At 45.7% G+C, this 23254-nt stretch overlaps 1 protein-coding gene across 1 annotated transcript; it reads right to left on the bottom strand.

Moving 5' to 3' along the window:
* Positions 1-231: 231 nt before the first annotated feature.
* CIDEA (cell death inducing DFFA like effector a) lies at positions 232-15532 on the bottom strand. The gene is made up of 5 exons (XM_037806251.1): positions 15474-15532; positions 6885-7029; positions 5367-5513; positions 2285-2466; positions 232-493 (listed from the first exon to the last, which is right to left on the bottom strand). The coding sequence occupies exons 1-5, from the start codon at positions 15509-15511 to the stop codon at positions 346-348; spliced, it is 660 nt and encodes a 219-aa protein (XP_037662179.1). The 5' UTR covers positions 15512-15532; the 3' UTR covers positions 232-345.
* Positions 15533-23254: the final 7722 nt, after the last annotated feature.

Below are 23254 nucleotides of genomic sequence, written 5' to 3'. Positions count from 1 at the left end.
CATTTCTGGCTGAGCTTTGCTTCCATATGAAGGTTTTGTCTACTTTTGGGGGAGAGGAAAGAGACACAGAGAAGCATAACACGTATGAGAAGTCGTTCTCGTGATTCCTTTATTGCCGTGAAGCGTAGGTGTGCCGCGCTGCGCACTGCGCCCAGCACGGCGACTGGTCCCTGCGACGGCCCACCGGGCCTGAGCGTCAGGACACCCTGACACGCAGCCCCATTCAGATGGCATGCACCGCACCCCCCCCCCTCCCTGGGCGCCACTGAGCAGAAGCGCCCGGGAGCTGAGGACACAGCAGCGTGCGCGTGGGGGACCAGGCAGCCCGCGCTCCCCCGGCGCGCCTCATCTGCAGGTGGGCTGCGCCTTGGCGTGACATCTGGGCGCAGGCAGCTCTTCGGCGTCGCCAAGCATCCGGAGCATGTACGCGCCCGCGTAGACGAGGAAGTGCCCGGCCACCTGGGCAGTGTAGGAGAGGAATCGCAGCAGGCTCCTGAGAGGGAGGAAACAGGTGCGTCAGACCCGGGGTTCGAGGCCAGCAAGGGACACACGGCGCAGTCGGCGAGTTCTGCTGCCTCTTGGGTCATCTGATCTGTCAGGTGACGAATTTGTATTTCAAGAAAGATTTTGCTGAGGTGGGATGTGGAGTGAGGTTTGCTTTTCTCATTGTACTTCTCTAAATTGTCATCCCCATGTCTGGCTTTTAAAAAAATCGAATCAAACAATAAAACTATTTCCTTCCATTTCAGCAAAAAGAGAAAGCTGTCCCTCTGCTGGCCTGGAGGCTGTGGTAGTGCAAACTCATTTCCCACAGCATTTTCCCTCCTGCTGCCTCGCTCCGGGAAGACTGCAACCCTCTTTAGAGGGGCAGCAGAGAGAAGGACCCAAAGAGGATTAATAGACAGCACTGGACTGTTAGCAGCTGCAAACTTCTTATGCTTTCTTCAAAGACCTTCCTGCCACTGCCAGCCGCTCCTTCCACCCACTGGTAAGTTTACTGGAGGACTGGAAGTAGATGCATTGAGAGTCTGTGCTACCCTGAAAGATTTGGAAGCAAGCTTCTCGTGATGGTGAATTTCATGGGTCAACTTGGCTAAGTTATGGTGTCCAGTTGTTTGGTCAAGCAAACTCTGGCCTGATTGTTACCCTGAGGGAGTTTCATAGATAGATTTTGGTTGTTAGTTGGTTGCATTTACAGCTGACTGCATCTACTATCAACAAAGGAGATTGTCCTTGGCAATGAGGGGAGTCTCCTCATCCCATCAGTTGGTGCTCTTAAAGCCAGAACTGAGGAGTTCAGAAATCAGAAGGGAGAATTTCTGTCTCTACTTTAGCTAGCTGACTTCTCCTGGGAAATTCAACATCACCTGCATCAGAGTTTCCAGCTTGAGGCCTGCCCTACAGAATTTGGACTTGCTAATTCCCATGGTCATGTGAACCAATTCCTTTATTAAATCTCTTAATATTTACACAGACACACACACATATATATTGTTGATTCTATTTCTCTGGGGAATCCTAACTAACACACATTTGTCATTTTAAAGATGATGAAACCAAAGCTCAGAGAAGTTAAGTAACCCATGAGGGTCACACAGCTGGTTGCTCGGAGGGGAGGCTAGGAAAAACTGTGGGTTCCGCTCAGCCCAGGGCTGGTAATGGAGCAGGAACACCCAGGGAGACTTTCATCCAAGCAACTAGGCCGGGGGTGTGGATTGGGAACCCGTTTTTCTTGAGACTCTCTGGTGAACTAGCCATGAAGTGATGGGCTATGGCCTCACACGAGAAGGAGCAGGTGGGCTACATCACCAGTGAGGTTAGAGTGAAGAGAAACATAGAAAAGATACAGCAAAAGGAGCATCTTCAAGGCCTGCGGGGGTGAGTTGGGGTGGGCAGTGGGGTTCCCCTATACATACCAGGTCAGACTCTCCTTGGTCCATTTTAGCTATCATTGCTTGGAAATAATGTTTTAAAATGTGTGGCCCTCAATTTTAAAAGAAATTTTGTTCTTAACATTTACTATTTTGTTTCTATTTCATATTTAATGGTCTTTGGAGAAATGAAAGATTATTTTTTGGCTCAAGATAGATTTGCTTGTTTTTGAAATAAGCCTGTGGCATAAAGGTTAAACAAGTTTAAGACAACGTAAAATAGAGTACAGTTAAACAACGATAACAGCACACTTGGTGGGGGCCTCCGCGTGATAAGCTGCCAGCCCCGTGAGGACACGCTCTTTCGGGGTGCCCTTTCAAGGTGCCTGTGGTTGACCCCGAGAAGCTCTTACCTCAGCAGGGCCTTGGCCCCCGAGCAGTGGATGTCGTAGGACACCGTGTACATCTCGTACATGGTGGCCTTCACGTTGAGGCTGCCGATGAAGTCCTTGGGGCTCAGCTTGTATAAATCGAAGGTGACTCTCGCTATTCCTGATTTCTTTGACTGCTGGTGCACTGGGACATACTTATTTCCCTATTGTAACGAATGGATATATAGGCTTTAGGAGCACTTCCTGTGACATTTAAATCTTATCCTTCTGGCTTTGGGCTAGTTTCAGACCCTTCTAAAAATCAGGCTAAACTTGGTTAGCAAATTATTTGCGGAATGTTTTTAGCAGAGCAATGTGCTTATCCCACCACTATGCGCAAATAAATAATGAAGGAGACCCTGGGTGAGTTTTATTGCATCTCATGGACCTTTGGGAACTTTGGGGTTGGGAGTGCTTGAAACTGCCTGTCAATGCTAAATTCATTGATGACCACTATGGAATATATTTAAAGTTAGAACATTAAGTTCCCGTAATGCTAAGGTTTTTTTCTCTTACTGTAGCCTCTCTTCTGTAGGCCACAGAACACCCAGCGCCTCCGGTCCTGCCCTACGATCCACACGCCTGATGCCCCATGGCCTCTGGATCCTATAATGACAACCAGGATTGCAGGAGTGCATGTCACCTTCACCTGCAGTCCTGCACCTTCTCATCGCCTCACGCCCCTTTCTGACTTGGGAAAGTTGCCCTCCTTCCCCTCGATGTCTTCATTAAGCATGACTGCTTAAATAAAAAAACCAACATGCCTGCACCAGGCTCACACCCTCATGAGCCCGCATCAGGGCACATGGGTTGCTGTGGCCCGTGGAGGCTGAGCAAGTGGGACCGGTTCCCTCCCGTCCGCCCCCTGGTGCTTCCAGGAACGGCTTCCCCTGGGCTCTTAAGTTGTTTGGACTGGAGAAGGGAGACACCTGGTGGCTGTTTCTTGGTGGGAAGTTCCCTTCCAAGGCACAGAAAATTGGCCTCACTGATAAAAAGGCCCATTTCAATCCTCAAAGGAAGATGGCTGAGAACAAATCAAGAGAAGACTCACGAGTCTGCTGCTGGTTAGGATGTTTGCAGCTTGAAGATTATAAACCCAAGCTCATAGTTCAACCAGGACGTTACCGGGCCCCCCTTTCAGCACGTCCCGGCACAATGTCACTCATATCAGGGGCGTCTTCTCACCCTGACTCTGTGGCAGCTTGTAATGACCCCTAACCCCAGGCCTGTCTTCAGTATGTCTCATTTAGGGAAACAGACAGATGTGGAATTTGTCTCCTATTGCTACTGTAAAAAATTACCATTACACTTGGTGGCTGAAAACAGCACAAACGTATTCTCTTACAGCTCCAGAGGTTATTTATGTTGACCTGCACTGGGTTATAATTTTTGGTGAATTAATATATAATTTGTAAATGTCTCCATTTTCATTTCTAATATGGTAAATATCTCTATATAGCAGGGTTTCTCAATTTGCAGCCCAATTGACATTTTGAGGCTGGATAATTCTTGGCTGTAGGGTGTTGTCCTGCCCTCCCCCAGTTGTAACAACCAAAAATGTCTTCAGGGAGCAAAATCACCCCTTGTTGAGAACATCTATAGATTCTATTGATATACATCAGCAAACGCTATTTGGAGTCCTCAATTTTTAATAGTCTAAACGGGTCCTGAGATCATCAAGTTTGAGGACTATTGTTTAAGGTATTCTTCTGCCAGAGATGCGGCTAAATATCCTACAATGCACAGGACAATGCAGGGTGACAAGATGCCATTGCATGAGTGACAGTCCATTGCCTTCATTTCAGCTGCTATATTTTTCATTTCTAGAAATTCTATTTGATTCTCTCAGATCTGCCTAGTTCTTGTTGATTACCTCTTGCTCCTTCTGATCTTTGATTACCTTTTATCTGTCTGCACATTTTAATGATCTTATTTCAGATTCTGTTTCTGATCCTTCCAATAGCTGATGTTTCTGCAAGTCTGACAGTTATTCTGTTTACTCTCACATACAGTGCCTTGTGTTCTTGGGCTTTGTTTCGATTGGGAGCTCCCATCTGTTGGCACTTTAGTAGTGGCTATTCTTTGAAGCCCAGCTCAACAGATCACTCAGAGCCAATCTGCATTTGCTTCTGCTAGTTACGTGGATGCTGTGAGCCCTGGACCATTGGGGCTGGGAGGAAAGGGCAAAGTAAGTAAAGAAAATTCAGTGTTTCTTCCCTGGATCTCTTCAAACGAAATTCTCAGCTTGGGTATTTTTACACTGAGGGCAGCATGTGGCCATGAATTCTCAGGAGGGGCTTTAGCACTCCTGCCCTTGTGTCTCTAACCTGACTACTCACTGTGTGTCACACACACTTTGTCCCCTGCCCTCCAAGCACTGTCGAGCCTGAGGCCCTGGGTCAGTGAGGGGACAACCACAGGGGAGAGACGCTGGCTTCAAGGCTTGCTTTCTTCTCTGCATTCTGCTCCCTTAAAAATCTTGGCTTCTGACAACTTCCCTATATTGAAGGCTCAGCTAGGCACATAAAAAGACATTTGAATATTTTGCTTTACGTTTTTAGGTGAATTTTAGTGGAAAGTTTTAAAAGATATATCATCTCTAGTTTTCCTAGAAATAGAAGACTTCATTCTACCTATTTGCTTTTCTAAATCAGAATTTTCTCTACCTCTCTCCCCCCTCCCTTTCTCTCTCTTTTTCACACACACACGCATGCTTACACACACAAACGCACAAATGCACACACCCCTACCTACCTTTGCTGGCTTGTCTGGCTTCCAAAGGACAGACATGGTGACTAGTCACTTTAACAGGCTCTGTAGCTACTCGTTGGCCAAAGTGTGTTCCTCGAAATTATTTGCTTCAAACCATGCCCACCAAGTTCATAGAGATATTAAGTTTCCAAGAAATACTTACAAGAATCCCTTTAAGGGCAGTAGATCAGGTATTAGGCAAATACAAAGTACATATCTGGAAAGTGGGCAGGTCTCCGTCCAAGGAGGGAACGCACTTTCGTAGGTAAAAGTTGACTGAGAACCTTGTTTGGATAACAGCCCTTTTGCTTACCGGTGTCCACTTCTGTCCTTCCTCCAGGATCATGAAGTGTGTGTTGTCCTCCAGGGTCTGAAAGAACTCCTCTGTGTCCACCACAGTGCCATCTTCCTCCAGCACCAAAGTGACCAGGCTGGTGGCGAGGATCAGGGCATCCAGCGTCTAAGGTTGCATCAGACACATGGAAGGAAGCGGGATCTTACAACTTGACTGTTAACGTTGTTAATTCTATTCGGGTGTTGGCCGATTCTGATCAAGTTTAAATGGTAAAGATAGACCTTAATGGATACCTGTTGTTCAGTCTTAAGTTTGGAAAAAGAGAAGCTAAGATTTTTAACAGACCTATCTTTTTACAGGATTTCAGCGATGGGAGATAAGTGATTAAATTGAATGCTATTTACAGTTTCTGAAAATACTAACTTATTTTGACAAATGAATGTATGTATTCATTTGAAGGAGACTTTGTCTCATTGGGCATAATCCAGATGCCTCTCTTGCTTCAGACGCTATGTGTCGGATGCTCGCTTCTTGTTTACTTATGTGTCTTTGTCTGATTTCTGCTTCTGTGAGAGCCAATGGCTCTTCCTTATTTGGTGATCTGGAAACTGTTTTAGATCAAGGACTATTCTTCCCTGGGCTTTATAACCAAAACCAGACTTCCAGAATCTGCTGGTTCCTGATCTTCTCCTTGTCGAAGAAAAGAAATGAAATGACATTACCAACTGATGCTATCCTTAAGGTTTTGTCTCTGTACCTAAATATTTTATAGTGCAGAGATGCAATAGTTTTTCATTTGATTCAACTCACTGTTGAACCACTAAAAATGGCCCCCCTCAGACTCAGAGGTCAAGAGAGGGTCTAACAGTTCAACATGCTCTTTATATTGACATTTCCATGTTTGTATGGGCTGACTCAAGACCCTGGTGTCTTGTGAGCTCAGGGAGTCTGTGTGGGTGGTCTCCGGGGACCTGTGTGGGTCGTCTCAGGGGAACCGAGTGGGTGGTTTCAGGGGACCCGAGTGGATGGTCTGAGTCAGTGTGGGTGGTCTCAGGGGACCTGCATGGGTGGTCTCAAGGGACCTGTAGGGGGGGCTTAGGGGACCCATATGGGTGGTCTTAGGGGACACAAGTGGGTCATCTCAGGGGACCCAAGTGGGTGGTCACAGGAGAGTCTGTGTGGGTAGTCTCAGGGGAGTCTGTGTGGGTGCTCTCAGGGGACCCGAGTGGGTGGTCTCAGGGGACCTGCATGGGTAGTCTCAGGGGAGTCTGCATGGGTGGTCTCAGGAGACCTGCATGGGTGGTCTCAGGGGACCTGTGTGGGTGGTCTCAGGGGAGTCTGCATGGGTGGTCTCAGGAGACCTGCATGGGTGGTCTCAGGGGACCTGCGTGGGTGGTCTCAGGGGACCTGCGTGGGTGGTCTCAGGGGACCTGCGTGGGTGGTCTCAGGGGAGTCTGCATGGGTGGTCTCAGGGGACCCGAGTGGGTGGTCTCGGGACTGCGTGGATGGTGGGAGGCGCGCCGCGGCCTGTGGTACCTTGCTGACGAGCTCCTTCAGGCTGCTGGCCGTCACCCCTCGCCGGCTGCTCCTGTCATGGTTGGAGACACGGAAAGGTCGGGGCAACTGCATGAGGGGAGTCAGCAGGGCTCTCTTAGTGTGTGATCCCATAAACGTCAAGGACCTGAAAACAGAGGAGAAAAGTGAAAAACATCTTTGACATTATTTTTAGAAAATCATCTTTGAAGAGAGAGTAGAGCAAGTTGCTATATGGTGTGTTGTAGGAACACAGGGTCAGGCACAGCAGGGACTTCCATAAATGACCATTTTATTGCTTACACAGCACAGAGGGTCCAAAATATCAGGGGACAATGATGCTATCCTTTGTCTCTGTACCTAAATCTTTTATACTGCAGAGATGCAATAATGTTTCATTTGATTATTTATACCCACTCTTTAACCACTAAAAATAGCTCCCCTCAGACTCAGAGGTCAAGAGCGGGTCTAACAGTTCAACACGCTCTTTATTTTGACATTTCCATGTTTGTATTGGCCAGTCCCCCAGGTGAGGGTTCGTGGATGGTGCCACTCACTCCCTCCGCATCAGAGATGAGGGACACCTGCTGACTGAGTGCTGAGCTTTTATACTCCAGGGGAGGGGATCTACTGGTGAGCAACCTTTGTGCCTTGGCAAGCAGCTGGGGCTGGTTAAGATTTAATGTCTCCCATGGCTTCCTGCAGCCACTTGTGAAATAGACACATACCAAACACCTGCACACAAACAATGGAAATATAACAAATACCTGCATGCAACCAAAAAAAAAAAGTAGGAACATAACAAGCACCTGCACATGAAGAAGCAAGAGGGTAAAAGAAGGGAGATGGGCAAGGTCTGGGAGATGGCCACCGTGTCCTTGACTTCCCCAACAGAGAGCTTTGAGGTACACAGAAATATGCAATTTTAATATTTGTGTCTAAAAAAAACGAAGAATTTGATGGATGGGGCTCTTAAAAATTGTATTTGTGAGCAAACAATTGTTACTGCTTTTTTACCTCAGCAGTGTCCCTGTGATACTAATTGAGAAGGCATGGTTAATGGTTAAGGGCAAAACTCAAAGAAGAAATAAGAATTATATTCTGCAGACATGGGTTTTATACCTAAAAAATCCACGGAAAGCATTTCTAGAGGCCATGAAGTAGCGAAGCAGAGTTAGAGAATTAGGTACACACACATACACAGACACATGCATTTACACAGAGTTACATATTTGTACAATAAGACTAACACAGATATTAACTTTAAAGTCACGTCTTTGTCACTAGAACAAACAAATTATTTAAAAGCAACCTCAGATAAACCAGGAACAATAGGACCACCGTGATAACTGTTGTTGGAATAACGAGATGGAAAAAGCACTTGAGGTAATATATCATATGACATTTTGGAGTGAGTTTTATATTTATAAAAGAATTAATTTTAAAATCCACCATAAAAAGGCACTAACATAGAAAAATAAACTACAGCAAAACCAAAACAAGACTTAAGGAGGGAAAAAAAATCCTCAACTCCTGATTATTAAATTTTGCTTACTTAGCAAGTACAAAAGAGCAAGAAAAATGGAGGATAAGTAAGAAATCACTGATAAGAAGCTTAATACGTTAGTATTAACAATTTCAATTTATACAACAAACAATACTAGTTATTCAACAGACAAATATTTTGCTTTATAGAGATTAACTCACTAAATCCTTGAAAAGCCCTGCTCAATGGTCCTACTTTTCTCAATTCACAGACAAGGGCTCAGAGGGTTTCCCACAGTTGCTAAGAACCAGCCTGGGATTCAACCCAGGCCCTTGTCACCATTTACCTCATTAAGGTCATCTGGATGTCATGAGCTGAACAACTAAAGAGGAAGACAAATTTGCATATCAGTAAATACATTAGCAGTGATTAAAGAAATGGGGAATCACCTTCCACACACTACCATGCCCTTTTGAAGTCAACCAGTAGGCAGATACTTAAAAAACCCCAAAGAGGGAAGCAGACAGACCTCGCTGGTGATCTATCAAGTGGTTGATCCTTTGGAGACTTGTCTAGCATTGCGTAAAAAAGTTTTACCCAGGATTGTGAGCTTTTCCACAATTAGGTTTGGATCCATAAAGAAATCACTCCAAATAATATAAATAGAGGAGAGAAGCATTTGTTTACTTGTTTTGTGCCCGTGCAGATGGCAACCTCATTCACTCCCAACAGCCCTCTTTGGAGCAATCCCTGGTGCACGGCCGCCTTCCCGATACCTAGAATTGTGCCAGCAAGAACAAGGATGGGGAGAGGGTCTTCTGGATGTGGGACTACTAGAACACTCAGAGAGGGCATGACTCTCCAGGGGGCAGAATTAAATAGACTAAAGGATGGCATTCCGTGAGGTGGTTGAATAATATGAACAAAAGTCTACAGAAAGGACACAGCAAGAAAACCAATAAGTCTAGATACTCAAATAGCAGAACTATAGCTAGAAAGATACAGCTTGGGAGGACCCTCCACTAGGTGATGAATCATTTATTGGTAAATTGGATAGGTTCATCATCCATTATCAAAGACCAAGGAGATCATTATATTACTAGGGTTTAAGTACTAGGCTTTACTCTAACATCAAGTTTTGCAGTGCCAGTTGAATATTTCCAAATGAAAACAGTTTTCAAGTAGATTCTAGTCCAATATATACCAGCAAGAAACCAGGAACTTTCGCCTATACATTGAAGTGATCTTAAGTAATTTATAACTGTCCAAGTGTGTCTCCAACAGAGGAAGGGGCAGCAGGGGGATCAGGACTGAGGGGGTACTGCCCAGGCACCCAGCCCCTCACCCAAAGCCTGAATAAAAGGTCTAGCTCTGCTAAAGGCTACAACTTGGACCTTGGAAATGTACCCAGTTCAGTAAAAATCTTACAGAGGATTTTCTTTTCAGTGAAAAAAAAAAAAAAGACAGCATCTAACACAGCAGGTACTCAGGAAAAATTAGTCTTTCCTTTCCTGGAAGCCTGCCTAGAAATAACACATTCATGCCCCAGAACTGCTCCTATTGAGCACTTGACCGTGGCTGGTGCTGTGCTAGCTCTTTAAATACACAGCTAATTATCACCATGCCTGACGAAGGAAGGGTCAGCCCATTCTGCAGACGAGAAAAGAGTGGCTTCACAAGGTTGCCCCGTTAATAAGAGAAAGAGGTGGGATCTGGGTCCAGTTCTGTCCAAATCAGGATTTTTCCTTTTTTTCTGATTTTTGGTGGGGGTGGGGGTTGTTTCAGCCTCACATTCTCTGGACTCCAAACTTCCAGCAATAATGATTGTTAGTCTTCTTCTGAGGGAGAGTGGCTTTAGGGATGAAGGGACAGCAATGTCTTGAGTTCACACTCTCAATTCCTGTTCCCTTCCAGGTGGACAAAGTCTCTACCCAGTTTGTTTCAATGCAGACACCAGAGCAGCAGTCCCTGACCCCAGCTACCCCTCAGAATGGCTGGGAAGCCTCCACAAGGGACCCACCAGGTAAATCAGAGCCTTGAACCTGCACAGCAATGCAGCAGCCAGACCGGCCCTGAGCTTCTGAACTTTGCCTTGGTTAAAAGGAGTTCCCCCAGGTTTCTCAGTTACACAAAGAGATGAACGAGATGTTCACATCTGTTGAGCTAACACAACAAAGAATTCACTCCTACCCGTCCCTGGTGGCCTGGGGACCGGGCGGCAAGGGTCACTTGCCTTGAACTTTATACTTAGAACCCTGGCTTGTTCTCAGCCCAGTCACAGCACCCAAACTTCAATCAGCAGATGAAGTCCCTCCAAGAAGGAGAGAAAGAAAGGTTCGAGTCTACTCTATGCCAAATATATGTGCACACTAGCATGAGGCCAATCAACTCGACAAGATAAGTATTACTGGTGACAGAAACAGGTTCGGGGAAGTTTGGAAATGAATACGGCTAGAGTTAGCAAATGATACCACAGGGCTTGAATCCAGCTCCAGCTTTCACACCAGAGTGACTGCCCTGCCGGATGAAAACCCTGCCGTAGAACAGGGGAGCCCCAGGCCCCCAAAGCAAAGTCCAGGTAGGAAACCTCATCACTGTTCACCAGGCTCTGTAGGATCTAAGCCCACGAGGCCAGGGACTTAACAACCCTGCCCACCCTCCACCACTGTTACACCCACTCTGCTTACCGAGTAAATGATATGCTGGGGCAAAGTCAGAGAAATGAGCTCAGGTCTCTGACTCTCGGGTGCAGCTCCTCCTGGCCAGCGGCACACCTCTTGGGAGTGAACAGCTGTGACTGAAGGAGCCGTGCCACCTCATCTCCACACTGGCAGCAAATGCTTGTGACTTGGTCAACCTTCTTCCAGTGACCTGGCCCAGGGATTAGCCCAAAGCCCTTATTGTCTTTTCACCTGTGACAGGTAAGCATTGGCAGTAATTTCTGGTCCTCCCTGTCTGCACACTGCCTCAGGGTGCTGTCCTTGATTATTAAAAAAGAACACACCATCTATTTTCTTTTTATCTACTGCATATTCAGTGATTGTATATTTTTTAATTCATTTTTATTGAGATATATCCACATACCATGCAGTCATACAAAGCATACATTCAATTGCTCACAGTACCATTATATAGTTGTGCATTCATCACCAAAATCAATTTTTGAACATTTTCATTACCACACACACACAAATTATAAGAATAAAAATTAAAGTGAAAAAGAGCAGTTAAAGTAAAAAAGAACACTGGGTGCCTTTTTTTTTTCTTCCCCCATTTTTCTACTCATCCATCCATACACTGGACAAAGGGGAGTGTGGTCCATATGGCTTTCCCAATCACATTGTCACCCCTCATAAGCTACATTTTTATACAATCATCTTCAAGATTCATGGGTTCTGGGTTATAGTTTGATAGTTTCAGGTATTTACTGCTAGCTATTCCAATTCATTAGAACCTAAAAAAGGGTTAGCTATATTGTGTATATGAGTGCCCCCCAGGGTGACCTCTCAGCTCTTTTTGGAACCTCTCAGCCACTGAAGCTTATTTCATTTCCTTTCACATCCCCCTTTTGGTCAAGAAGATGTTCTCCATCCCACGATGCCGGGTCTAGATTCCTCCCCAGGAGTCATATTCCACGTTGCCAGGGAGGTTCACTCCCCTGGGTGTCAGATCCCACGTAGGGAGAGTGATTGTATTTCTTAACCAGGAACAGTGGGACAATGATTTATAGGGTACACATAAAAAACCTTTTGAAGATGAACATTAAATTCCACCATTCTTTTCAATGAATAGGAAGAGTGTTTTGATGTGCCAAGTTATATAAAATCAAGAGTATCTTATACATATACAAAAAGGTGTTGAATGAATTTAATGTACAGAAAAGCCACTTAACAAATACTCTGTGAGCACTTGGTCCACTCCAGCTAAACAGCAGGTGACTGAAGAGTGGGGTTAAACAGCCAGCAAAAAGAGCAAATCGACAGAGAAATCCAACCCAGTTCTGGTCCACTGAATAGACGGAAGAATTATATCTCTGGCCATTAGCACAGTGCCTAAAATGTGTTGCTATTTCCCACTCCATATTTTAATAAATCAAAGTTTAAGCAGGACCGCTGAGAAGACTTAGGACTCTGCCTTTAACTCCACTGCACATGAGAAGAGTCACTGCCCAAGGATGTGGGAAAGTGGCTCAGACAATCATATGAAGCAGGAAGAGAAATACCCACTAACAGGAAAAATAAAAAAAAAAAATAAGGAAGCAGGTTGCTTAAGGAAATAGGTAGTTTCAGGGAAATGAGACCATAGAAGTTAGACTTCGTAGAATCCTTTTGAAAACTGCCAAGTGGCACATCTCCTGGAAGTGCGTGGAAACAGTCAAGTCTTTGTATTTTTCTCAGGGGGGAAGCAAGGAGTTACACACTTGCAAAAGTATATGAAATAAAGCAAGGAGCCATACCAGCAGTAGCCATGAACTTGTCTCCAAGGAAACTCATTTGCCCCTCTCCCACATCATAAAAAAGCAGGATATGCATCCAAGGGACTGATGTTTATTGTGAAGGTGCTGGAGGGAAAAGGCAGGCCCAGAAATAAGGTATTGGTTGGAGATAACTATTCTGGTGTCATTGGCGAGGAGGTAGCGGTACAAAACTTCCTAAGCCGTGGCCCAGGGGCTAAGCCGAGTGAAACGCTGGCTGTGGGAACACCACATTTCATTCTGAGGTGGAAAAAGAGGAGCCCACGAGAGAACAATGAAGAGCAGAGAGGAGCGGGATAAAAGCCAACAGCACTCTCATTGGAACCAGGGTGGGAGAAGGCAGGGTGAGGAAGGGAAGGGGCTGAGGTCAAATGTGGTCAGGCTTGGAGAGCATCACTGGATTTGGAAGGATGTTCAAGACATGCAGGGATGTGCCTGGCTCACGTTTATGTCTTTATCAACCCCTCCAAATGCTTGGTGTAAAAAGAGTATTCAATAGATGAACACTTTGAAATGTTATTAGAATAAGCATTTAGACCGACCACTGAAGGAATAAGCATACTAATCTGGGAGGCTTACATATAGAAAACTTAATTGCCTACTTACATCACTCATGAGACTGTGGTCAGATCTGTACCGAAATAGCAGTGATACAAAAAAGAGAGTTCCTTGTTCAACGGGAAAAAATGATGCACTAAATAGCTGTACAAGCCACCATTTTGCACAAAGTGTAACATATGTCAGCTTTATAACAACTTCAGAGTTTGACATGAACATTCTCATGGACAAAAAGTGAGACAAAGCAGGTCCTCTCTAGGCTACTACCCTTGATTTCCAGAGCTTGGCTAAGAGACCTTAGGTTGCTAAATCTCTAGGGATTACAGACTGTTGACAAACTAATGACTGGTTTAAGATTTTATAAATGCTCACAGGTGTCTATGTTTTTTTTTTGTTTTTTTCTGTTTGTTTTAAAGATGTGTGTACTAAGTTAGCTCCCTGACAAAATGCAGTTATTTCCTAACAAAAGCAAAGTTTTGACAGACTCTACCTGGTAGTTTAAGTTAAGGTGCGATGAGGTGGCAGAAATGCAGCAAGGCCACGATCAACTAATGTGCCAGCCACCTCACCGTCAGCTCACGCTGCGTCTTTAGCCTGGACACAGCTCTAAAGAAGGGCGGAAAAGCGTTTTCCTATCAGGAATTATTATGGGTTGCTTTCTTCCAGCTTAGTTTGTAAGCAGGTGGGTTTCAAAGAACTACAAGAACAATTTTGTCCATAACCCATATTAATTTACAGCAAGTCCAAAAGGAACGTCTTAGGAGATGAGGCATTTCGTTACATTTTGATTTGCCAACATTTCATAAGCAAGTCAATTCCACAGCCCTCTTGACCCAGATATAACTTAGGTTTTGGTATACTGTCGTCAGTGGTCAGACGCAAGCAGAGGTTCCAGTCACGGGCTAGTCCAGCTCTTACCCATCTTTAAAACCCAGCCTGCCAATAATGGGGGAGTTTGTCTATTCATAGGAAAGAAGTTTGGAAGGACCGCACTCCAAACTGTCAACAGCAGTTATGTCCTTGGAAGGGGATGGTAGGGTGGGTGGAGGTAGAGGGAAGAAGAAAAGAAAAAGAAAGAAAGAAACCAAGGACCTTAACTATATGCTTAAAAATGCTAGTGAAGAAACAGTAACATTCTGCTCCTGTTCTTCCTCCTGTCCCATTGCCACGATTTCCGGGTTTTTATTTTTATTTTTTGTTTGTGCACCATCCCAAGATCACCTGTACATTTTGGCAGCTAATTTTCTAACCTTGAGAACTGACACACAGCTCCCCTTTCAAGCCCCAGTTTAGAAGCTTAGAGATCCCGCTAGTTCTCCGAGGTGGATTCTCCCGCTCCCTTTGGCTTAATGCGCCCCGGTGCCTGCCGCCACCCGGATCCCCCATACAGAAGGGACCCTGTCACCTCTGCGACTTGCGTGCTAAAGTGCTCAAAGGCTTCTCCATTCTTTTTGAAGCACTTCTCAAAGATCTGACAGACACGCACGATCTCTCACTTCCATCTATACTTTAAAGTTTGCACCAGGCTCTTTAGGATTTTACCAAGAAGGACTGGGTTGGGTATGTCCGGATATGTAAGTGAACGCAAGTAGGAAAAGGGTGATGCCTGTCCTCTAACGTCGCCGCGGGCGGTCAGGCCACCGCGCGGGGGCAGGCGGCTCCTTCCTGGGACACCTGGCAGGCGCTTCCAGGCCTGGGTGGCATCAGAGAGGTGGGCGTCCGGGGATGGGATGGGGGTGGGTGCAGGGGCCCGATGCGCACAGCCGGGCGCAGGCCACCCTCTCCCCGGAGGTCCGCGCCAGCCGCCGGCCCTCGCCCCATCGCCGTCGCGCTCCCGAGGACGCCAGAAGCCCTTTCCCCGCGCACTGCGGAGCCGTTGCCCAGGGGTCCCGGGACGCGGCCTCAGTCTGGACGCGGCCGCAATAGAGCCTAGAAACGCGACTCCTCCCGCGCTCACCGCTGTCCCCTGTCCCGGACGCCCGCGCAGGTTCGGCGCGCCACACCTGGGGCCCCCCGACCCCCTGATGGCGGGGAGGGGATCGGGCGGGCGGACGCGGCGCGCGGGGGCACTCACCTGATGAGGGCTCCGGCGGAGTCGCGGGCGGTCTGCATGGCGCGCTCGCCTGTCGCGGGCAGCAGCTCCAGCGCCGCACTCCCGCCCCCGCGCGCCTCTTTAGAGCCCGACGCCCCGCCCCGCCCCGGGCCGGGTGAGGACTTGGGCGGACGTGGTCGCTCGCCCAGACTCCACCCGGGATTCCCCGCTCGGTGGAGCCTGCGCTCCTCCAGGGTCCGGTTGCCCCGGGGCTCCCTCCGCAGAGCATCGCATCAAGGACCAAGCGAAACCCAGGTTCCCGCGGCTCCCCTGCTGGTCTCTGGACGGCCTAAGTGGACACTCTGGACCTTCCCACGTGGCGGTTCAGGGTCATCGGCGACATCTCCAAACCAGCCGCATCCTTCAGGCCGGGGACAGGCGGAGGTCGTGCTTTAAAAGCCACGCCATAGCGGGGGAGAGTGAGCTGCCTCGGGTACCCTAGGGCCGCGGCTCAGTCCTAACTGGGGTGGGAACCCCCGAGCCTCCTGCTCTGAGCACAGGGCTGTCGGCTCTCTGTGAGATGAAGAGGTCCACTCGGACCGCGGCCCCGGCCCCCGGCGTGAACCCTGGTTTGGAGGTGCTTTGGCTCCCCTCCGGTTAATTTGCCTTCACGGCGACATCACGGATATTTGGGGGCAGTAAGAAGAGGTTTCAGAATAGAGGAGGTAAAGGAACCCGTTGTTAACTCATTAACAATCTTACTTCAGGGGCCTTCCCAGCTTAAGGAGGAAAGGAGAAAAATGGATCCAGAGCTGATGAAGGTTTTGTTTGTTTGTTTGTAAGTCCAGAGCCTGTTTGCATAGACATTCATATGGAGAAGATTCAATTGGCATGTTTCATTCTCTAAAGATGCAGCGGGAAGTTATAAGGGGTTCATTAGAGCTCTTCATTAAAACATGGACTAGAAATCTCTTGAGCACGTTAAAGAGTGGAACAGTAACAAATTCCAACCCTTTAAAAACGTGTAAATGCCCGGGGATAAAGATTTGCTAGTACATGCTCTGCTGTCTGTAGTCAAGTGACCCAATTCATAAATTACTAGTAACTGCTGACTGCTACATTGTGAACTGTGTTTCCAAAGAGCTGTGACTGGACCTGTACTTTGCTTCTCCAGACTCAGCTTGGTTTGAGCACGTTTCTGTGGTTATTTAAAATGTGGCCACTTTTGCCTGCCGTCTTCCTGAATTTAGCACACAGAAACAAACACTTCTTGGCTTTTGTGGTTGCTGGCATAAACAAGTCTCATCTGGCTTGAAGAATTGCTGGAAGCCAAAAGCATTTTCCTTCCAGAGTCACCAACCCTACACTGGGCCCAGCAGCCCCAGCGCACACTGAGGGAGGATTTCCTGGGTGTAGCGTAATGAAACCTTGTCTGATTCCCAACCCGTCAGACCAGTGACCTGCAGGTGGGGCCATGGGGTCTGCCTCTCCCCCATGCTTACCTGGCGTCAGCCACCACTTCCTTGTGGATCCTGGCTCCCACCGACTGACCTCCTCATGGTGGCCTGACACATGGCCGATGGCTCCGTCCCACCTCCACTTCCTTGAAGCTCAGGGCCAGCAGGAGTGGACTCCAGCAGCCTCCTGCACGGGCTGGGCCAGGTGTGAGTGTCCAAGCTCCACACGCTCCCACTCCCTGCCTAAGTCTGTGCTTGCTCCAAAGTCACCAGGTGGGCGGTGTAAACAGGCTTGAGGTTTGAGTTGCTATTACATGCTGGGTATGCTGAAATATTTAAAATACTTTCAGTAAAAAAAAAAAAAAAAAAAAAAAATTCTGGGGAGGTAAACTGCAAATCTTTGGACTGTCCTTTTAAAGGAGTATTTTTAAAAGTTCACATTGGCTCTTTTTGACCAAAAGGGGGATGTGAAATAATGAGTAGAAAAATGGGGACAAAACCCCAATGAAAAATAGGGTGGGATGGGTAGGGGATGATTTGGGTGTTCTTTTTTTATTTTCTATTTTGTATTCTGATTCTGATTCTTTCTGGTATAAAGAAAATGTTCAAAAATAGATTGGGGTGATGAATGCACAATTATAAGATGGCACTGTGAACAGTTGATTGTACACCATAGATGATTATATGGTATATGAATTTATCTCTATAAACTGAATTAAAAAAATAAATAAAGGGTACAGTTCAGTTAAAAAAAAATTCATGTTGGGCCTAGGAACATACCTGATAGTTCAGGTGACAAGGTAGGGCCAGGTACACCTGCAGCCCTTAGGGTGGTGCCTAGCCACAGCAGAAAGACCAACCAGGTGATTGGGGGGTGGGGCTTTGGGCCACTGTCATATCAGCCCACCTTCCCGACCTCTGGGAGGGGAGGGGTCTGCAGATTGAGTTCAACCACATGGACGCTGATTCTATCAATCACACCTACTTAACGAGACCCCATAGAAACTCAGAGCTCTCGAAGCCCAGGGAGCTCCCATGATGTGCCAGGAGGATGGTGCATTCCCAGTCCATGTGGAGAGGGCACGGAAGCTTGCATGTGAGATGCCCCCAGACCTTGCCATGTGTGTCGTTTCTTTTGGCTTCTTCTGATTTTTGACCTTTCATTATAATAAAACTATAGTCATATGTGGAGTGCTTTCAGGGAGTTCTGTGAGTCGTTCTAGTGAATTATCAGAACCCCCGAGTTTGTAGCCATTGGCTAGAAATGTGATGACCTGGGTCCCTAAGCTTGTGGCTGCTGCCTGCATGAGGGTGGTCCTGGTGGTTAGGGTCAGAATTGAATTGCATTGCAGTAGCTGATAGAAGTTTTTGTAACCCACATGGTTCATGTCAGAGGTGGGTTCCACTGGAAAGAACCTGACTCGTAGAAACAGGTGGTTTGGGAAGAGCAAGAATGAAAGGTTGGGGAGCGAAGAACCTTTGACCCCTCAAGGTCACCCACAGTGGTAACCAGCAGCAGCACTGCTGTCAGTGGTAACAGTGAAAGTTACCAATGGAGCTTAGCCGTGGCAGCAGATCTAACTCCCAAGTAGCAGACTCACTGGCCATGTAAGGAAGTGCAAAGTAATAAAAAAGGGAAATATGCAAAATCCTTGGTTATTGCTGTCTGTAACAGCTAACATGAGAGTAAGAGGGAGTGCCAGGGCAGGTCCAGAAGCTGGGCCAGGCTCAGCTTTCCATAGGTCTGAGCCATGACCGCCAGCACCGGGGCCAATCCTGAAGGGAAAAATTAGGCAAATGCAACAGGTAGCACCTCTGGGATGTCTGGAAGTCCAGGTGGGAGAAGGTGACCCCAGGAAACTGATGAAACAAGGGTGCATGGTGAGGAGTTGTCTCATTCTGTGGACTGTGTCATCAGCTTCCTGAGGAAGCTTTCCTAAAATGGATTGTGAGGGTGACTAACTGAGGAATGGCCTCCCTGGACTTGAGTGCTGCAGAGTGGAAGGGCAGGTTGGGGTGGGTGCGGGACCCACAGCTCACTAGGAACCAGTCATGGGGCAGCTGTGCAAGGTAGAGGCCCATGGCAGATCGCACCTGAGGGAACAGCTAGCCTGGTGGACTCAACAAAAGCCACCCAGGGGGTGATGGAAGAAGATGATGGCATAGAGAGGAGTGGAAGCTAGTTTGTCACCTGGAACAACTAACAAACAACCAGGAACAACTAGTAAATAATCTGGAATAACTGCGGGGCGACAAATGTGACTGTCCACTCATCAGACACCAGCCTGAATTGGGAGGAATACCTGAGATCGCAGCATAAAATCTGTAAGTAAAAACTGTGGATCCAAGCTGGGGGTCCCCTCCCCTCATGGCCTGAACTGCAAAGCCTCGCAGTGCTAGAGAGCAGCACTCTCTGAGCAAGCGAATATGGCTCAGTTGAGCTCCAGCTAGGGTTTTAATCAACAAATGTGAACTGCTCAATGCAAGCTACAAAGCCCCAACAAGCAGACAGAGGCTTTTGGTAACAACTGACCTTGGAGAGCTGTAGGGTGGTCGTGGACTGACCCTGAAGGGGGCTTTCTGTCCCTTTTTCAGATCAGTGGAGAAAGCCTAAACAATTTTCAGTTCTCAGTGCTCTGATCCAGACAATGGTGGAGATAGCACAGGCAGAGATACTATTCAAATGCTAATGACCTCTCCCTAGGGTGGGTATGCCAAACCTCTAAGAACACCCTCAGGGAAACCAGAGACTATTGCATCCTTCTAAGACCTGAGCCTGTTCTGGTCCGGGAAAACCTGATTGGAGTAACCAAGGAAACCAGATGCCTAGACAACAGAAAAATACAACCTACACTAAGATAAACAAAGTTATGGCCCAGTCAAAGGAACAAACTTATACTTCAACTGAGATGCAAGAATTTAAACAACTAATCAATTCAAAAAGTTTAGGGAAGATATGGTAAAAGAGGTGAAGTATATAATGAAAACTACTGGGCGTACAGAAGGTAGAAATCAAAAGTTCAAAGAAACAGCTGGCAGAATCTATGGAAATGAAAGGCACAACACAAAAGATGAAAGACACAATAGTAACATGCAACTGCAGGTCTCAAGAGGCAGAGGAAGACACTCAGGAACTGTAGAACAAGGCATCTGAAAGTCTACACACAAAAGAACAGATAGAGAAAAGAATGGAAAAATGTGAGCAACATCTCTGGGAACTTAAGAACAAAATGAAATGCAGGAATGTATGTGTCATTGGTTTCCCAGAAGGAGAAGAGAAGGGAAAAGGGGCAGAAGCAATAATAGAGGAAATAATCAATGAAAATTTCCCATCTCTTATGAAAGACATAAAATTATGGATCCAAGAAGCACAGCATACCCCAAACAGAATAGATCTGAATAGGTCTATGCCAAGACACTTAATAATCAGATTATCAAACATCAAAGATAAAGAGAGAATCCTGAAAGCAGCAAGAGAAAAGCAATCCATCACATACAAAGGAAGCTTGATAAGACTGTGTGCAGATTTCTCAATAGAAACCATGGAGGCAAGAAGGAAGTGAGGTGATATATTTAAGATACTGAAAGAGAAAAACCACCAACCATGAATCCTATATCCGGCAAACAGACAATGACAGAGTTTGAGAACAAGATACCTGCTCTAAAGGAAACACTAAAGGAAGCACTGCAGGCATAAAGGAAAAGACAGGAGTGAGAGGTTTGGAAAACAATTTTGGGAGATAGTAGCACAGCAATGTAAGTACACTGAACAAAGATGACTATGAGCATGGTTGAAAGGAAGGTTAGGAGCATGTGGGACACCAGAAGGAAAGACAGAAGATAAAGACTGGAACTGTATAACTCAGTGACACCTAGGATGTTCAACGATTGTGATAAATGGTGCAAATATGTTTTCATATGAGGGAGAACAAATGAATGTCAACATTGCAAAGTGTTAAAAGTAGGGTGGGATTGGGGGAAAATACAATCAATGCAAACTAGAGACTATAATTAATGGAAACATTGTATTATGCTTCCTTTAATATAACAAAGGCAATATACCAAAGCTAAATGCATATGGGCATGGGACATAGGGGAAAGGTATGGGACTCCTGGCTTGAGTGATGTTGTCTAACTCTTTATTCTACTTTAAGCTGTCATATTTTTTTTCTCTTTCTCTTTTTTTTTTTTTTTTTTTTTTTTTTTTTTTTTTTGTCTCTCTGCCTTCTTTGACTCTTCCTCCTTCCTTGTGGAAGAAATAGAGATGCCCTTATATAGGTATTGGCGATGGTGCTGAATACATAAGTAGGTTACTATATAGGGAACCAATGATTGTTTACTTAGGACAGAATGTATGGTGTGTGAACAAAACCGCCTTTAAAAAAAATGGGTTGATGGAGAAACCTTGAGAACACTCTATTGTGTCTTATTGAAATAAGACAGACACATAAGGACAAATATTGCAGGGTCTCACTGATATGAACTAATTATAATATGTAAACTCATAGACATGAAATAGAAGTTACCACGATATAGAATGAGGCTAAAGAATAGGGAGCAGTTGCTTATTATGAGCGGAATGTTCAACTAGAGTGAACTTAAACATTTGGAAATGGACAGAGGTGATGGTAGCATATTATGAGAATAACAGGGCTGAATGGTGTGTGAATGTGGTGGAAAGGGGAAGCTCTGAGTCATGTATGTCACCAGAAGGAAAGTTGGAGGTTAAAAGATGGGAATGTATTGTGCCTGTGTCTCCTCCCAAATGTCTCTGTGTTGCTCAGATGTGGCCCTCTCTCTCTAGCTAAGCCAACTTGGCAGATGAAACAACTGCCCTCCCTCCTACATGGGATCTGACACCCAGGGGTGTAAATACCCTTGGCTATGTGGAATGTGACTCCTGGGGAGGAATCTGGACCCGGCATCATGGGATGGAGAACATCTTCTTGACCAAAAGGGGGATGTGAAAGGAAATGAAATAAGCATCAGTGGCAGAGAGATTCCAAAAGGAGCCGAGAGGTCACTCTGGTGGGCACTCTTACACATAATATAGATAACCCTTCTTAGGTTCTAATGAATTGGAATAGGTAGCAGTAAATACCTGAAACTATCAAACTACAACCCAGAACCCTTGAATCTTGAAGACAATTGTATAACAATGTAGCTTATGAGGGGTGACAATGTGATTGGAAAAGCCATATGGACCACACTCCCCTTTGTCCAGTGTATGGATGGATGAGTAGAAAAACGAGGGCAAAAAAAAAAAAAAACACCCAGTGATCTTTTTTACTTTAATTGTTCTTTTTCACTTTAATTTTTGTTCTTATTACTTCTGTGTGTGTGGTAATGAAGGTGTTCAAAAATTGATTTTGGTGATGGACGCACAGCTGTATGGTGGTGCTGTGAACAATTGTGTGCTTTGTATGACTGTATGGTGTGTGAATATGTCTCAATAAAATTGAATTATAAAAAAGAAGATGGGAATGTATAAAACAGTGAATCTTGTGGCAGACAATGTCCATGATCAACTGTACAAATATTAGAAATCTTTCTCATGAACTAGAACAAATGTATGACAATATAACTAGAAGTTAATAATACAGGGGCATATAGGAAAAAAATATATAGCTAGTGAAACTATATACTGCAGTTAGTAGTATTTTAAATTCTTTCATCAAAAGTAACAAATTTACTATACCAAAACTATGACTCAATAATGGAGGGGGGGTGATTAGGGGTATGGGAGGATTTGAGTTTCCTTTTTCTCTGTCTTTATTTCTTTTCCGGAGTAATGAAAATGTTCTAAAAATTGAAAAAAATTAATTGTGGTGATGATGCACAGCTGCATGATAGTACCATGGGCAATTGATTGTATACTTTGGATCTTTGGATAATTGTATGGTGTGTGAACAATCTCAATAAAAAATAATAAATAAAATAGAAGCAAAAAAAAAAAAACAAAAAAAAAAACAGCCACCCAGAAGGAGATTGTTCTGGTCCTCCTGTAAATAGCATGGACCACTCCAGACAAAGTAGCCGATGTGCTTCATATGCGTCTGATGATCTGGAGAGTCACCCGCGGAATATGCCCCTCATGCTGTGATGCCTTTGGCATGGGCACCCTGTATTACCTTCCTGTTGCAAAATTGAACCACAGTCTTATCAGATTTGTGGTCTCAGCTTCCCCTTATAGGTCCTACAGATGCTAAGGAAAAATCAGAGTAATTCACAAGAAAATGTGGACAGAGAGAAGGGAGTGTCAAAGGACTTGCCCCAAAATGGTTGAAATCTTTAGGTGGTTATTAAGAAATGGGATGAATAAAGTGGACATTGTTGAGGTTGGAACAAAAGTCTTTGTGTAGCACT

This window comes from Choloepus didactylus, chromosome 16 (assembly GCF_015220235.1).
Source record: "Choloepus didactylus isolate mChoDid1 chromosome 16, mChoDid1.pri, whole genome shotgun sequence".
NCBI classification, from domain to species: domain Eukaryota; kingdom Metazoa; phylum Chordata; class Mammalia; order Pilosa; family Megalonychidae; genus Choloepus; species Choloepus didactylus.
The sequence above is the reverse complement of the archived record's forward strand: the minus strand, read 5'-3'. Positions and strand labels throughout refer to the sequence as shown.

Excerpts from the sequence above, each read along its gene's own strand:
- CIDEA (XM_037806251.1), bottom strand. The coding sequence starts at position 15,511 with ATGCAGACCGCCCGCGACTCCGCCGGAGCCCTCATCAG. Across the intron at positions 2,467-5,366 it reads AAGGACAGAAGTGGACACCG|GGAAATAAGTATGTCCCAGT; the intron begins GTAAGCAAAAGG and ends TCGTTACAATAG. Across the intron at positions 494-2,284 it reads GGGGCCAAGGCCCTGCTGAG|GAGCCTGCTGCGATTCCTCT; the intron begins GTAAGAGCTTCT and ends CCTCCCTCTCAG.